At 43.6% G+C, this 17330-nt stretch overlaps 1 protein-coding gene across 1 annotated transcript in view; it reads right to left on the reverse strand.

Annotated features, from left to right (window-relative positions):
- MCHR2 (melanin concentrating hormone receptor 2) overlaps positions 1-17330 on the reverse strand; it is an 86871-nt gene that overhangs the window by 1178 nt on the left and 68363 nt on the right. Inside the window, exons 4-5 of the mRNA XM_075126191.1 lie at positions 3440-3634; positions 2304-2423 (exon numbers count right to left, since the gene is read on the reverse strand). Coding sequence (XP_074982292.1) covers positions 2304-2423; positions 3440-3634 — 315 coding nt within the window. The remainder of the gene's footprint in view (positions 1-2303; positions 2424-3439; positions 3635-17330) is intronic.

Genomic DNA, 17330 nt, shown 5'->3' on the forward strand with positions numbered 1-17330 from the left:
GGAATTGTGTCTGCTTCAGTCAGGGCTCAATATGGTCTTATGGGTTCATTAGTATAGGTGGCACTGAAAAGATTTTTTTAATAGACCTGATTGATGGCAATTTGCTATCATTCAGAATATTGTGAACAAATATCTGCCCCTTCAGCATTGGGACTGTGCAGATTTGGGGCCCACAATTACTTCTGACTGTATTGTTTGAACTGGGGCACAAATACAGGGCACAAGATCATGGCTGGCCCTTATGTGGTCCTAAAGAGGTTGATAGGAATGATGCAAGGAAACTTCTCTCTACTATGCAAGGGTTGGCTATTTTTGAAGAACCTATGCACACTATTCCCTCTCTGCAGTCGCTGGAATGCAAGACACCACAAATGGAGTGGAGAAGAATACGGAAGAAGAATCCTCTGCAATAGGTGGTGGTGCCTGCCATGTATGCCATGTATACAAGGGATCTTGAGGAGAGATATGACTAGGGCTGGTTGAAGATTTTCTATTGAAATTGTTCTTTTTAAATGTACAATTGCGTTTTTGACTAAACAAATTTTTCATTAAAAGCATCTGCTTTCTGTGGAAAATTTGAAAAATGGAATGCCCCCAAACTGTAATATTTTGTCCGAAAACCAAAATATTTTGATGGCAATGCTGCTGCAAAGCCTCATGAATATTGTAGTTTGGTGGTCTCCTGTCCCCCTTCTCTTCTATGGGCTGGCTCCTTGGCCAGACTACATCTTCCATCCTTCATCATGTAGTGGAAAAATTAACCACTTGTTGTGTTTGGATCAGAACAAGCCTGAGGCTCCTTTATTGATTACAAGCGCGGGGGTGGAGGGGTGGTAACGACTCTCAGTAGCTACCCTCCAATGCAAAGCACACACAGCTTTTTAAAGCTTAAAACCACAGACAAATTACATATACTTCCGTATTAATTACCTTATTTGGAATACATTGCAAAATTAACATTTGTCAAAAGCAAAAACAAGTGTCTCCCCAACTAGGCCCCTCCTGTTAGTCACTGTCTGTTCTTTTGCAGTCAGTGACCTTTCTAACACAACTGTTATGGTTATATATTTCATAAGCGTGACTATTACAAATTTGTTCTGCCTGGGGACTTTTCCATCCTGCCCCTTCATGCCCCTTATGCACAGAAAACCATTGTTCCTTTTGGGAACTTTCCACTGTGACTTCTCCTACCCCTTGATACACATAAGCAAGCAGGATATCAGTTTACGGCCTGCAGGCAAGCTTGACCAAAGTCAGGGCCTTGACCTGAGTTTATGTCCTGTTATTTTTCCCTCACAATCATGAACAAGGATTTTCATGATACACCACCTCTTCTCTCTAAGAGAGAAGATCATGGTGCATTTTGGGAGATGTAGTTTGACCAGGTTGCCTGGCCCATAAAGGAGAATGGTAGCTTGAGAAACCTGAGCTACTACTCCCATAAGGCACCCACAGCATTTCCAAATGGAAATGTTTTGGCCAAAATATTTCAGGTTTTGACCAACATTTTTTTTAATATTTGAATTTCTGCCAAAAATTGAAATTTTCAATGGAAAATTTTAGTTTTTAATTTTCATTTCTGAACTTCCTATTTCTCCACCCCCACCTCCACCCCAATTTTCAACTAACTCTAATCAAGAATTTGGTCCTCGCTATCAGGAGTTCTAACTCAGTCAGCACCTGAAATCATTTCTTTTTAAAAAAAACTGCTTCAACCAAAAGACAAAACCACACCAATTTCCCATCACATTTTGGAGAAATAATTCTTTTTTGAGATAAAAAACTATATGCACAATTGCAGCCAGGAACCTATTTCTTTTGGATTATGTTATAAGCCAATACTGGAAATATTGTTATAATGTTATAAGCCAATGGAAATACTGACACAGCTCAGTGCTGGAATAGCAGGGGACAAAGCTCAGTACAGATATAACTGGGTGAAATATAATGGCCTGTGTTATAAAGGAGGTTAGACAAAATGATCTCATGCCTTTAGGGGTTTAAACTCAATGTGCATGTATAAGCCTTAATTCATTATGTTTTAAAAGAGTTTCTATTAATAATTCTGTCACATAGCTTCATGAGACAGCATTCGTATCTGAGAAGGTTTTTGCCCACCAAACCAAACCTAATTATGGGCCTGAGACTACAAGGTGCTGTGTGTCTGGTCTGAGGTGCTGAATACCCTCAGCTCCTACTGACATCATGGGAGTGAAGGGTATACAGCGCCTTTCAGGACTCGGCCCCCCGCGAACAAGTTCTTCCCACCCCTAGTAGCATATCTGAAATATAAAATACTTTACCATCCTGCTTTCTTGTTTTGCTGATACATCTCCCATGTGTAACATAAAATCAATATATAGCAAATGAATATCAGTGGTAATGGAAAAAAGAAAGTTGTTATAGTCAGATAAAGCGTGTACCTGGAAAACAAAATGCAGAGAGAACAGACAACGTGTTTACATAATGCATATAAATAACCTCAGAAATGGAAAAAAAATATATACAACATTTTTCAGAAAGTGGCCTCTGATTTTGGGTGTCCTAGGACCTCACTTTTGGAACCTCAACTGAAGTCAAGAGGAGCTGTGAGTGTTCAGCACTTCTGAGAATAAACTCCCAAAACACTCAAGCTAGGCCCTCAAAAACTGAGGCACACAAAATCAGAGGCCTCTTTTGAACATTTTGGCTGTGATTTAATTATAGGACAAGATATGTAGTGTACAGTTAGTGGCTCATGTACTCTGGGTATCATTCTGAAAGAACATGAAACATACAAATATGAACTCAGTAGAGTATCAACATTTTCGAAAGTGCTCAGGGTTGACCTAACTCGGCTGTCATTGAAGTCAATGGTAAAATTTCTATTGATTTCTTGTATCATTAGTTCCTAGCATTATTATGAATGCCAAGCACATCTGAAAATCCCAACCTTCATTTATTTTTCTTCCCAAATGACAATTCTATAAATAAGGCAGAAATCTGGGCAGGGCCTGATGCTGAAGGGCCATGTGTGTGTTTTGGAGAATGTAGGTTAATTTTTTCATGGGCCATAGCCTCAAACAAGCATAGCCTGCCTGGACAGACAGTGCACTGAGAGATCTCTATATGGAAGAGAAGGTACCTAATTCCAGCCAGAGACTCAGCACTCCAGGCCATATCCTCAGCTGCTGCACATCAGTGTAGCTCCATTGCATTCAGTTGTGCTGAGGCCATCAATATTCGTAATAATATCTAGGACTACTTTAGTGGAGATAGCACTCTGAACTGCCAAGCAGGACACCAAAGTTTGGCTCATTCTTCTGTTCCCTCATGTCACTGAAAGGAATGCTGCAGACAAAATGGGCTTGGACCTCAGCTGGTGTGAATCAGAACTGAAGTCAGTGGAACGACTCTTTCACCAACTGAGGGCCTGGCACTTGTAGTTTTAGAACCTTACCAAAGTACATCATCAGGTGACGTTAGATCGAAAGCACAACTCTCCAAGCCATCTTTGAATTTGATTACTTTTGAGTAGACCCACACAGGAAACACCAGGATCAGTGAAGCTGCCCACAGGCATATATTAACTCGAATAGCCTTGGATCTTGTTCTCAGGCTAGTGAGGCGAAATGGTTGTACAAGAGCCAAGTACCTGCAAAAACAGGTAACAGAACAATATAATGGAAAATATAAAATGAACTAGGAAGTTTATATAGTTGTCCCTAAAGTAATAAATAAAATATCCATTGCCAAAAGTGAAAGCTGCTTTTTAAAAGTCATATAATGCTACAAACAGGAGGAAAAAGCACTTTGAATCTGCAGTTTATTCAAGCAGTTCTCTGAACAGTCCACAACTGCAGTTATGAGTCATTACGCTTTGGTTACCACTATTAAAATATGACCATGTAGATCTTTGTTGCCACCACTGTTATATAATTGCAACAAATCTTACACAAAGTGTGTCAAGTAAGGTGTCAATAGAAAAGTTATGATTTGCTGACTATGATTATGCTATCTGCATTCATGTATCATTTTGGTATTTGAAGTTCTGAGTATTGACTTTATACCTGGATTTCAAATGTTTGCTCCTGTGGTAACATCCACAAAGTATTTAGCCTGCACATCTTTGTTAGGATATAGATATTCAGGCCTGTCTGCAAAGGTCTATACTTTAAGAATTTAGGTATATGTTTATCACTTAGCTATAGAGGTATGAAAGAAAGAATCAAAATCACTGTCTGACTGTATAAGGCCTTTTCTCACTGTGACAATCTGAGGCCCTGTTCTTAGGCTAAGGCCTCCAGCTAAGCAGCAGAGGCAGCCATAAGCTGGGAAGCGAATGGTCACATCCTTACATTCCAAACTAGTCACATTGAAATATGGTGCTATTGGGCTGTTAGGAATACAATCCTGTCCTGATAATGCCGATCACCTTCAGAGAAAGGGAAGTGCCTAGAAGATGTAAAAGGAAACTTACTTTGATAGCATCCTGTCTGGCAAGAACTCACTTATCAATAGCTGGGATGTGAAATCCTCATTTCTTTGTTGTTCTATCACTGTAGTCCCCATTTCCCTATTGTTTGTCTATATAATCTCTGTCTGGTTCTGTGACTGTTTCTGTCTGCTGTATAATTAATTTTGCTGGGTGTAAACTAATTAAGGTGGTTGGATATAATTGGTTAAATAATCGTGTTACATTAGGTTAGGATTGGTTAGTTAAATTTCAGTAAAATGATTGGTTAAGGTATAGCTAAGCAGAACTCAAGTTTTACTATATAGTCTGCAGTCAATCAGGAAGTAAGGGGGGAATGGGAACAGGGAATTGGGGTGGGTGAATTGGAATCATGTTTTGCTAAGTGGGGGGGGGGAATGGGAACAGGGAATGGGAACAGGGACACAGGTAAGGTTCTGTGGTGTCAGAGCTGGGAAGGGGGACACTAAGGAAGGAAATTGGAATTATTGCTTGCTGGAAGTTCACCCCAATAATCATCAAATTGTTTGCAGCTTTGGACTTCGGGTATTGTTGCTCTCTGTTCGTGCGAGAAGGACCAGGGAAGTAAGTGGGTGAAGGAATAAGCCCCCTAACAATCTTGAAGGGACTATTCAATAAAGTGGCCCATCAAAGAACACTTAACTCACAATGGAAGATGCCTATCTACACTTAATGGACTTTCCTGTGAACTTTGTAGCTGGAGTATGAGTAATGGTTTCTGCTTTGACTAAACCATATCAAGCATGGACATGTGACTTTCCCATGTGACTCCAAACACCATCTTGTTACCTGCAATTTTCCACAGTGAGAACAATGGGATTCCCTCCACATGGCAGAAGCTATACAAAAGGCTCCATTTGGCCTCTTTCCTGCTCAAACCTCTGGACCATGAACTTCTACTAAAAATGGGAGCATTCTAACCAAGGGACTGAGGACCTTCCAAGTATTTGGAAACAACTAGAGACTTAACAATCCAGCAGTTTATTCCATTACTGCTACAACCCTGATCCAAGAACTTTGCAATTATTACACGTATTTGATTCCTTTAACGAATTTTAACTCTCACCTTTCTTTCTTTTTATAAATAAACCTTTAGATTTTAGATACTAAAGGACTGGAAACAGTGTGATTGGGTAAGATCTAAGTTATATATTTCCCTGGCTATGGGGTTTGTCCTTTGGGATCAGAAGAACTCTTTTGTTTGATGAAATTGTTTTTAAATAACCACTCATCAGTAAGTCTAGTGTTTTTTGTGGTGATATAAGGACTGGAATGCCAAAGGAGACAGCTTTTCTGACTTCTTTTTAGCCACTGTGGTGAAACAGATGTTTACTTTTGTTGCTGGTTTGGTATATCTTATGAGAGAATAACCACCAGTTTTGGGGTGAGTCTGCCCTATTTCTCAGCAGTTTATCCTGAACTTGGTATTCTCAGTTGTGACCCACAAAGGCACGGTTACAACCACATCCTTTAACTGCTTGTGCTTTTAATAAATGATGGTACTGGAAGAAGTCAGTTTCAGGACTCATCCCTAAAAGAAATACACAAAAAGAAGACTTTAGACTGAATTATTTCCTGGAAGGGGATGGGGATATAACAGTGTACCTAAGACTTTTTTTTCAATATAATTAAAGGCCAATCTGACATATTTGAGTAATAGGATCCCTCAAATCTGCTGTAGTTGTGTCTGTAGAATTTAAAAGATTTACTATCACTACTGCCAACGAAATAGATTCTGAACAGTTCAGAGAGTTCACTAACTCACAAGTAAACCTACAGCTGTCCACAGTTTACAAATGCTACAATATAAATTCAATTGAAATTTCATGACCTACATATTTTGTAAAGCTCAAAGTGGATTAAAGTTGTCTCTTCTTGAGCTAAAATCCAGAAGATTAAATGAAACAATTTATATGGCAGAGATGTAACATTTAAATGTTTACTCAGGAATGTATAAGATAGACACTTAAGTACATTGCATTTGACATCCTTTTTCATTCCAGTTAAGGTCAGATCTTGAGGGTGATAATGCTATTACTAACATCGCAGCTGGGTTAACCTGTAAATAATTTCTTAGGGGAGAATGGTGCCAGATATTTTGGAATCTATGCAGGGAAATTCCATTTTCTCGGTGAAAACAATTAAGATTAAGTTCTACTTTTCTGTCTGCATCTTTCCACACTGCAGTGGCAGAGTCCGAGAAATGTGGGGCAGACCATGAATAGGGCCAAAATGCACAGAGTACAAATCAGCGTATGGTCTCCAGAGATGGTGTAAAGCTTCCACACGCACTGCCCTGGAATCTGCTGCCGCTTTTTGTATGTCTTCCTCATTAGAATCATAGAGCTCAGTGTTCTCTTTGGGACTGGACTCTTCAGCTCTGCTTCTTGAATAAGATTATAATATCATGGAGCCGAGGGATGAGAAGATAGAGATGGTCTTGTTGTTAAGACACTGGATGGGGATTTAGGATATCCTGCATCAATTCCTGGCTCTGCCACAGATTTCCTGTGTGGCCTGCGTTGTGCAGGAGGTCGGACTAGATGATCATAATGGTCCCTTCTGACCTTAGTATCTATGAATCTATGAATCGTGATTCTATATGCTTCATTAGAGAAGCCTGAGAATTACTGTAATATATACTAGCTTGTCACAGTCACAAGGGGATGTAAACATAGCTAAGGGTCAGTTTGGCACAATTACATCCCAACCAATCTACCCTCCGTTCCCTGTTGTGTATGTTGCAGGGAGAGTATATGGTGTACAAACCTCTATGGTGGCTCTGTCATTAGAATCACACAACAGAATCACCCTTGCACTGACATGATTCTCACTGTGCTGGTCAAAAAGTGTGTGCATTCACAAAATGCAGGTAGTGCAGTGCAAAGCAGCCACACTGCATCTGAGGAAACAGCCCATTGTTTTGTCAATTAAAAAAGCTGGGTTTGGTATAATTCCTTAGAGTTCCCATTTCTAGTTGGGTTCAGGTGTGTTACAGAGGTGATATCTTTGCTCTAAGTCAGGAAAAGGGAACCTCTGGTTTCCTTACCCTTTACCAACTGACTTATCAAGGGGGACTAATGATGGCATCGAAGGAGGCTGTATTTCCCACTAGTGGCTGTAGAGTAGTGCTTTAGGGCAACTGGCTAGAATGGGAAGGTGATGAAGGCAATGGGGCAGTCTCAGAGCTCTCTGCATGCCTTGCAAAAACAGCAAGTAATTAAAATATTTGATTTCCAAACCTAGGAAATGTGCTGGACAGTGCTCCCAAACAGTACCATAGCTCTGCATTTAACATGCAGGGGTAGATTCTCGCCTGCACTGGAGCACTCCTCTGAGGGAGGAGGAGGGCATCAGGGAGCTCCCTGATCCTGAGTCCGGTCCCAGCCCTGATGAGACTTAGAGCAGCAGCCAGCCTGCTCTAAGATCCATCACGAGTTTAAGGTCCTGTAATGAAACTTCTGCCAGCGGAGAATGGTTGTGGCAGAGCTCCACCACTTCTTCCCCCACAACACATCCTCTATGCCAGGAATAGGGGAGGCAGTGCAGATGTGCCAGCAGAGTTCTCTTTACCAGGGGAATGCTCTGTTGGGTATTATGGCAGTTTTGCCCCTGAAGTGGTGCACGGGGGCTATAACCCAGAAAGAAAATCGGGTCCTATTTCTTAAACCAATACCAAACAGCAGAGCTAGTTGAAAAGTATTGAATTTTAAAGTTTACCAAAAGAAAAAAAAAACCAGGCACTTAATAGTGAAAAAGATTTCTATTTTTTCAAACCAGCCCAGCTCTACCAAACGGTTCAACAATATTACTCTTCCTTGTCCAGATACCCCATGCCCATTTTCTACTTGAATGGATTCTGAACTGGAAAGAATTTTTAGATAGACCCAGTGAACCGTGTGCCTGATTCAATTCATATTGACTTATATGGGAGTTGGGTTGGCCCCTAATCCTTTAAGAAGACTGAAATAGTGGATTCATAATCACAGCAGCCTTCTGAAAATTGGGAATTCAGTATTTGCTAACTGCTACAAAGACGTCTGTATCAAGAAGCAAAACAATTCATAGAAATCATTTTCTAAGTTATTAGTAAATCACTTCCCCCCCCCGAACTCTGGAAAATTCCACCTTAATGTTTTGAAGTCAAATTATTTAAGACTCCTACTAGTGTAAGACACTTAAAAAGAGAAAAAATAAAAGGGACAATTGGTGAAAGGCTGATAGAATTTTTATTACTATTAACTGATTTTTAGTGCTCCTGGAATGGACAGGATTGACAGTCCTTCAGACTGAGGTACACTAGGCAACTACAATATCAGGCTGAAAGCTTTCACATACTGCCAAACAAGTATGCCTCACCCTTTTTCTAAGGCAGTGGTCTCCAATCTTTTTAAGCATAAGATCAATTTTTGAATTTAAGTGCAACCCAGGATCTATCCCGCCCCTTCCCTGAGGCCCCACCCCTCCCTCCATCTCCACCTCCCTCTGTTGCTCGCTCTCCCCCATCCTCACTCACTTTCACTGGGCTGGGGCAGGGGCTTGGGATGTGGGAGGGGGTGTGGGCTCTGGGCTGGGGCCAAGAGGTTTGGAGCGTGGGAGGGGGCTCCAGGCTAAGCTTGGGATAGGGGATTGTGGTGCAGGAGGCGGTGAGGGGTGCGAGCTCTGGGAGGGAATTTGGATGCAGGAGGGGGCTCCAGGCTGGGGCAGAGGGTTGGGGTGTGGGAGGAGGTTTGGGCTGTGGCCTCTGGGAGGGGGCTTAGGGTTGGGGTGCAGGATGGGATTCAGGGTGCAGGAGAGGGTATGGGGTGCTGGGGCTCAGGGCTAGGGCAGGGTGCAGGAAGGGGTACGGGGTGCTGGCTCCAGGAGGGGCCCAGGGCAGAGGGTTGGGGTGTGGGTGGGGGTACAGGGTGCTGTCTCTGGGAGGCAGTACAGGGTGCTGTCTCCAGGAGGGGACTCAGGACTGGGGGTTGGAGTGTGGGAGCGGAGGGGAGCGGGCTCCCGCCGGGCGGCGCTTACCTCAGGCGGTGGTGCAGCGGGGCTAAGGCAGGCTCCCTGCTTACCCTGGCCCCATGCCACTCCCTGCACTGTTGGCATGTTCCTTCATTGCAGCTCAGGTGTGGGGAGGCACATGGCTCTGTGTGCTGCTCATCCCTGCAGGCACCACCCCCACAGATCCCATTGGCTGCAGTTCCACATTCCTGGCCAATGGGAGCTGTGGGGCGGTGCTTGCAGGCAGAAGCAGTGCATGGAGACCCCCTGCCTCACCCCCGACTCAGGGACATGCTGGCTGCTTCCTGGAGCGGCATGGGGACAGGGCAGGCAGGAGTGTGCCCTAGCCTCACTGTGCTGCAGGAGTTTTAGTGGCTGGAGATTGCAATCGACTGGCAGAGGCTCCGCGATTGACCAGTCGATCGCGATCTATCAGTTGGTGACCACTACTTACAACTACTGTTGTAATTTCAAACTGGAAAACTGCAGAGGAAACACAACTACTTTATGCAATAAACGTTCTTTATCAGAAAACTAGTATCTCTGACATGCCATTTCACAAGGAAAATGTCATGTAGATATTGTATATTCAGTAAACTACAATTATTACAAATAAAGGACCAGATTATCCTCTCAATGGAGTTATTCCTGATTTACATGACTACATATAACAGCAGAATTTTGCCAGTAAACAAATATATAAAGCCACATATATGTATGATTTTAACAGTAGTCTCTGCAAACTGAGCACAACATTCTGCTTTCAGTTGCACTTGGGCAAATCTAAAGTAATTCTACTAAAGACAAATGAGTTACTATGGATCTTCACAGGCTGAGTTAAACAACTACCAGATGAAGTATCGATCATATTGAAACCTTGAGGTTAAGTAGACAATGGAATAACCTGATATGTGAGTTCATGGAATGTAATAGTGTAGATGCTATAAAAACCTAAGATTACTAACACTGTCTCCCACTATCACCCAATAATACAGGTGGATGGACTAAATGAGCTGAAATGCTCCTGTCCAAACTTAATGATAAATAATTGAAACTGTGGTTAACCACGTAGTAACAACTTTCCTATACTAGACACTCATACTCTATAGTGATAGATCCAGGAAAGTATACAGAGAGGTAAATCATCTTTACATTTTATGTGAATTAGATATAAAAGTATCTTAAGCCTTCATAGAGTCATAGTTTCATAGAGTTTAAGGCCACAAAGTACTACGAGATCATGTAGCTTGATCACCTGCATATCAGATACTGTTAAATTTCATCCAGATACCCTTATATTGAGCCCAGTGATGTCAGCATTTCAAATCCTCAGGAATCTAATCTGTTGTGTGCCACTGGGAGAGAACAGAAGAGACTGAGGTGCCACCAATGTTAGAGGCCCCTGCAATGGCAGGGAATTGGTTGGTGAGATGATCCTAGCAGGCAAACCAGTCCCATGCTGCAGAGGAAGGAGAAAATTTCTCAAGATCCACCCCACTCAGACGTTGGGGAAAAACTGGCAATCAGTTTGACCCTGAGCATTTGAGCTGAACACCCAAGCCAGCCATCTAGAAAGTGGCTTCTCTGTACCTCCTCAGAACACTGATCCATCCCATAAACAGTATATTGTTTATTTTACTTCAGAGCAATGAAGATTCATGTTTCAGCTGACTGCTACCCTTTTCAGTCATGCCTATGGCTATAAAACCCATTCTTTCATTTTTCAAGTTGTGTAATGAACCGAGCTCTTTTTCACTGGAATCTGACAGAATATGACATGTAACAAAAAATTATGGCAGTTGTTTTTCCCATGATTACTATTAATTGTGGTCTCACAATCACAATGCTGGAGACAGAAATAACAGGCTGTTTGAGTGATCTGGATATGAGACGATATGGGTTATATGCCAAGGGTTGTTTGAAATGCTCCACATTTATAATGCAGCTGGCATTGATTTGCCCTAATTTGGGTAGATCTGGCTGTACTAATCTAATTTTTTGGGTCACAGAATCAGATCCTGATATCACTGGTATCAGTTACATTAGTGCAAATTGGGACTAATTCTATCTTACCTCTTGATAAGATGCTTATAACTTTGGAATTACTCTGGATTTAGACCATGTAATTGAGATTGGAATTTGGCCCATTCTCCGTACACAAATACAGTGTCCTAGTTACTCATTTTTATTTAAATTTGCTTTCATTATTCTATGTTGTAAAACAACTAAGCTGGTTCACAAAAAAATATGGTCAAAATAACAGTCTTTTTCACTAGAAGCTGTAAAGGCATTTCTAGAATCTGACATAAAAAAGGGATGATTGACAGTATGAAAAATCTTAGAATAGTTGCAAGTCAGTGTAGAATGTAAATATATTGAGGCATTTAAAGTATGGGGGAGCAGAGCAAAGTGCTGCTTTCCCTCTTCTGCTGACTTGCATAATAACAATACTAATACTAATACTTATTGTGGTAGAGCTCCGACCTTGTCCCCCCCGTGGGTCCCGCACTTCCAGGCGGTTTATGCTAGCTTCAGAGGCTCGCTGCAACTCTCCACGTAACCCTTCCCTCTCTAGGGCCAGGGATACAGTCTACTGAGCCCTTTTCATCATAAGCCAACAATGGAGGTTGGTGAGAGAGTTCCCACAGTCTCTGTTGCTCCTACAGCCTCATGCCAAAACAGTGTAGGTCCCTTGAGGGTGTCTTCATTAACCAGCCCTTTCAGCCACACTTCCTTTCCTCTGGCTCCTCTCTGCCTGACTGGAGTGAGCCCTTTTATATTATCAGAGGGGCCTTAATTAGAGTCAGGTGGTCACATTAGCTTAATGGCCTCACCTGACTCTTTGCAGGTTAATTGGAGTCAGGTGTTCTCATTAGCCTGGAGCAGCCCCTGCTCTGGTCAGTCAGGGAACAGAAAACTGTTCATCCAGTGGCCAGTATATCTGCCTTCTGCTACTCTGCTGTATCCACCGACTCCCTTGACGCCTTCGAGGAGTGGTGGGCGCTGTCCGGGGTTCTCTACTCGGTGTCCCCGTCCGGTTCCCTTCGTTTGACCCTTTGACCGCACTCCCGTCCCCGTTTTTCATGAGTTGTCCCCCGTAATCATTTGGCTCTCCAGGCCCTGTGGATCTCCCCCTTAGGCTGGGGGGGGATCCTTTCGTAGTGGACGAGCTCTGCCCGCCCACTTCCTGGATCCCAATAGGGCTACTCTGCTGTATCCACCGACTCCCTTGACGCCTTCGAGGAGCGGTGGGCGCTGTCCGGGGTTCTTTGCTCGGTGACCCCGTCCGGTTCCCTCCGTCTGACCCTTTGATTGAGGGGAACAGCAAGAGACGCCAGCCCCAGCCGTTGCCGCTGTGGATACCATCATTACTGTCATCTAGGAGGGGTCCTATAATACATGGGTGTCTACCCCCCCCACCCCTAAACCGCCCACCCCGCAGCCGTGCCCATCTTGCTGGGCACTCTCAGGAGAGGGAGGATCGGTGACACTGGGCACGGCACTAGGTAACTCGAAGGGGTGGAAGACCACGAGTGTCGAGGAAGCCCCCCCGCTCTAGGCCACCAGGTAACTCAGGAGGGTGGAAGACCACGAGTGTCGAGGAAGACACCCCGCTCTGGGCCCAGGCTAGCCTGAACACTTCTCCCTCCTGAAAGCTGCTGTGTTATACCTTCTGTTTGCGTTGTTTTGTTGCATAGTAGTTTTGTTTCCTTTGGTAATTCTTGTAAGTGTTACCAATAAACTTCTTTTCTGTTTAAAAAAAAACAAAAAAAACCCAGAAAACTGTTCATCCAGTGGCCAGTATATCTGCCTTCTGCTACTCTGCTGTATCCACCGACTCCCTTGACGCCTTCGAGGAGCGGTGGGCGCTGTCCGGGGTTCTCTGCTCGGTGTCCCCGCCCGGTTCCCTTCGTTTGACCCTTTGACCGCACTCCCATCCCTGTTCTTCATTAGTTGTCCCCCGTAATTATTTGGTTTCCCAGGTCCTGTGGATCCCCCCCTTAGGCTGAGGGGGGATCCTTTAGAAGTGGGCGAGCTTTGCCCGCCCGCTTCCTGGATCCCAATAAGGCTACTCTTGTGTATCCACTGACTCCCTTGACGCCTTGGAGGAGCAGTGGGAGCTGTCCAGGGTCCTCTGCTCGGTGTCCCCATCCGGTTGCCTTCGTTTGACCCTTTGACCGCACTCCTGTCCTGTTGTTCATTAGTTGTCCCCCGTAATTACTTGGTTTTCCAGGTCCTGTGGACCCCCCCCTTACGCTGGGGGGGGGGGGGGGATCTTTAGCAGTGGGTGGGCTTTTCCAGGTCCTGTGGACCCCCCTCTTAGGCTGGGGGAGGATCATTAGCAGTGGATCCCAACAAGGCTATTCTATTGTACCCAACTGGCCTGGGTCTATCACATTATATAGAGCTTTTCATTAGTAGATCTCAGTGCTTCCCCTCACCTCCTGCTTCTCGTTGGCTGGAGTGGTAAGAATTTCGCCTCACTGTTTGAATCTACTATAAGCACTGAATATATGAAATTGTTGGACAGCAGGTTTAAAACAAATAAAAGGAAGTTCTTCTTCACACAGCGCACAGTCAACCTGTGGAACTCCTTGACTGAGAAGGTTGTGAAGGCTAGATCTATTACATGGTTTAAAAGAGAACTGGATACATTCATGGAGTCCATTAATGGCTATTAGCCAGGATGGGTAAGGTCCCTAGCCTCTGTTTGTCAGAGGGTGGAGATGGATGGCAGGAGAGAGATCACTTGATCATTACCTGTTAGGTTCACTCCCTCTGGGGCACCTGGCATTGGCTACTGTCGGTACACAGGATACTGGGCTGGATGGACCTTTGGTCTGACCCAGTATGGCCATTCTTAAGTTCTTATGTTCTATATGACTACAAAAAGACCAGTAATATTCTCTTCTCTTCACAGTACTGTATTTCACATAGAACTGTATAGTATAATATACCACAGTTGCCATCAGTCATCGGATCAAAGTGTTGTCTAGATCAAAGCTATCAAGTAGTCAGTACTTGCATTTATTTGTATTTGTGATCATATATTTCTTAAGTTTGTTAGGTGCCTGAGAGTCATTAACAGGGCTGAAACAAGGCAAGGCCTGTCATATAATGGAGCGGTGCTTCCCACTTCATAGCCAAGGTTGGAAATAACTTTCTGTTATGCCTGGTTTTCTGACTTCTGCATTGCTCAAATTTTCCCCAGAGAAGCCAGACCCCCTTGAAATTTTACATGCTGCCTCTAAACCCTGGGTAGAATTTTTCTGGGATGTTTGTAAAAAAACAGGTAAGGAGTTGTAAAGATATGGGAATTTCAAAAAGTGCCCATTTCCTTTTTTGGAAAATGTTTCTGTACTTTAATGACAGTGTATTCAAAATGCATCTACCCTGAAATGTATCTGTACTATAAAGTGTATCAAAATTGTGTAACTTTTTGGGGCCCATCATAGCTGCAAAATGGTTTGGCCAAGAAACTCCAGATTTGTTTTATGTTGTGGGCTTCGTTGAAGAGAGGAGCAATTTAGTGTTTTCTTGGGACCTTTTCTCCCAAGCACCATTTACTGGCATGCTTAGTGCAGACCACCATTGAATGTTCACCAGCATTCATACTCTCCTCTTTCAACAAACTACTGTAAAACAACCCAAGTTCATATATTTTAATATTACTAAGATATCACCCTCTACCTGTCCTTCAAAACACTCAAGATATACAGCACATGCTTCATTCTATTTTCTTCATATTTTCTTGTACTCTGTTAATGATAGTCTTTAGCTTTTTAACTCTTTGGGTCATGTTACCTGTCAGCTCTCTGTGTTCTTGGGGAACCAGAGCTCAGTACCCAGCCTGTCTGACACATGAAAGACCTCCCCCCACCCTGCCACAGCCTCTGCTTGAACCAAAGAGGGTCAGAAGAAAGACTTACAAAAAGCAATGAAAAGACACACCTAAACGCCTCTGGACAAAGGTGACAGGATTAAGGAAACTCCCTTCGCCTCATTTGCATCAAAGATGGGACAGGGAGGCATCTCCATGAGCATACAGAAGGGAGAACAGAGATTCCAAGGCAAGAATGGCAAAGAACTCTGGGACCAGAAAAGCAGGGAAGCACTGCATGATGTGGAATCTCTGCTTCAGATGTTAATGAACCTACGCCTGCACACACCTAGCTCAGTAGTTATCAGACCAATTCTAATAATTATTTATTGCTATCCAAAATACTGAAGCTGCCTAATTGCATTGTGAGCTCCCTGGAAGGAACGCTGCCCATATCCAGGTATGATCAGTTCCTGTTGTCTAGCCTGAACAAAACAACTTTGGTATACTCCCTTGAGCCATCAGTTTACCCATAAACAAATCTAGTGTTCCCCCTTGAACCATTGTTCTTTCCCTACAAAACCCATGCTCAAGTAAGTGCTCTGATGCCTGGATCTAAAATCTGCATCAGTTCCACTGGGTCTTCATCTTCTCCTGATTGATTGTGCTGGGGGCTCTGCCTGTCTCCAGCACTCCGGACCCTCAGCTACCACCACCACCACCACCTCAGAACCCCGATCAATTCAAGCTTTATGGAGTGGTGAGAACCTAACTCTCTCACTCTCTCTCTAGCAATACTCCTTGTACCTAAGCTAAAGATCCCTGCAGCGCCCAAAAATCCTATGGGATTTGCTCATCAAGTGGGTTACGACCAGAACAATTGTAACGGGAAAGTGGGAATAGGGATGTGATGAACCTGGGGCATATGAGGGTGGCAGATTGAAAGTGTTGCTCCACCCAGCCTGCTAAGTGCCCACGGCATATGAGGGTGACAGCTTGGAAGTGCTGTTTGACCCAGCCTGCTAAGTCCAGGACATACAAGGGGTCAGCTTGGGAGTGCTGATTAACCCGGTCCGCTCAGACGCGCTCTGTTAATGTGTGTGTGTGTGTGTTCATCTGATTCTGGGGCTGGAAGAACCCAGCCCTGGGGAACCTAGGCCCTGCAGGATAGCTCCATTGGGAGGGAACTTGCAGAAGGGAGAAGTAGAGCTCCATATGAGAACACAAGTGACACAAGCCGTACATTGATAGAATTACAGAACTCCATCCCCCCACAACCCCAGAAGAGTAACCCTAATAAATGACAGGTTTCAGAGTGGTAGCCGTGTTAGTCTGTATCAGCAAATGAACGAGGAGTCCTTGTGGCACCTTAAAGACTAACACATTTATTGGAGCATAAGCTTTCGTGGGCTAAAACCCACTTCATAGGATGCATGCCGTGGAAAATACAGTAGGAAGATAAATATACACACAGAGAACATGAAAAAATGGGTGTTGCCGTACCAGCTATAATCATAGTAATCAGTTAAGGTGAGCTGTTATTAGCAGGAGAAAAAAAACCTTTTGACAGGCCAGTCCTTGCTTACAGACAGCTCCCCAACCTGAATACTCACCAGCAAATACTCACACTCAAATACTCACCAGCAACCACACACCACACAACAAAAACACTAACCCAGGAACCTATCCTTGCAGGAAAGCCCATTGCCAACTCTGTCCACATATCTATTCAGGGGACACCATCATAGGGCCTAATCACATCAGCCATACTATTAGAGGCTCGTTCACCTGCACATCTACTAATGTGATATATGCCATCATGTGCCAGCAATGCCCCTCTGCCATGTACATTGGTCAAACTGGACAATCTCTACGTAAAAGAATAAATGGACACAAATCAGACGTCAAGAATTATAACATTCAAAAACCAGTCAGAGAACACTTCAATCTCCCGGGTCACTTGATTACAGACCTAAAAGTCACAATTCTACACCAAAATCTTCAAAAACAGACTCCAACAAGAAACTGCTGAATTGGAATTAATCT

The sequence above is a fragment of the Caretta caretta genome, chromosome 3, assembly GCF_965140235.1.
Source record: "Caretta caretta isolate rCarCar2 chromosome 3, rCarCar1.hap1, whole genome shotgun sequence".
Lineage (NCBI taxonomy): Eukaryota > Metazoa > Chordata > Testudines > Cheloniidae > Caretta > Caretta caretta.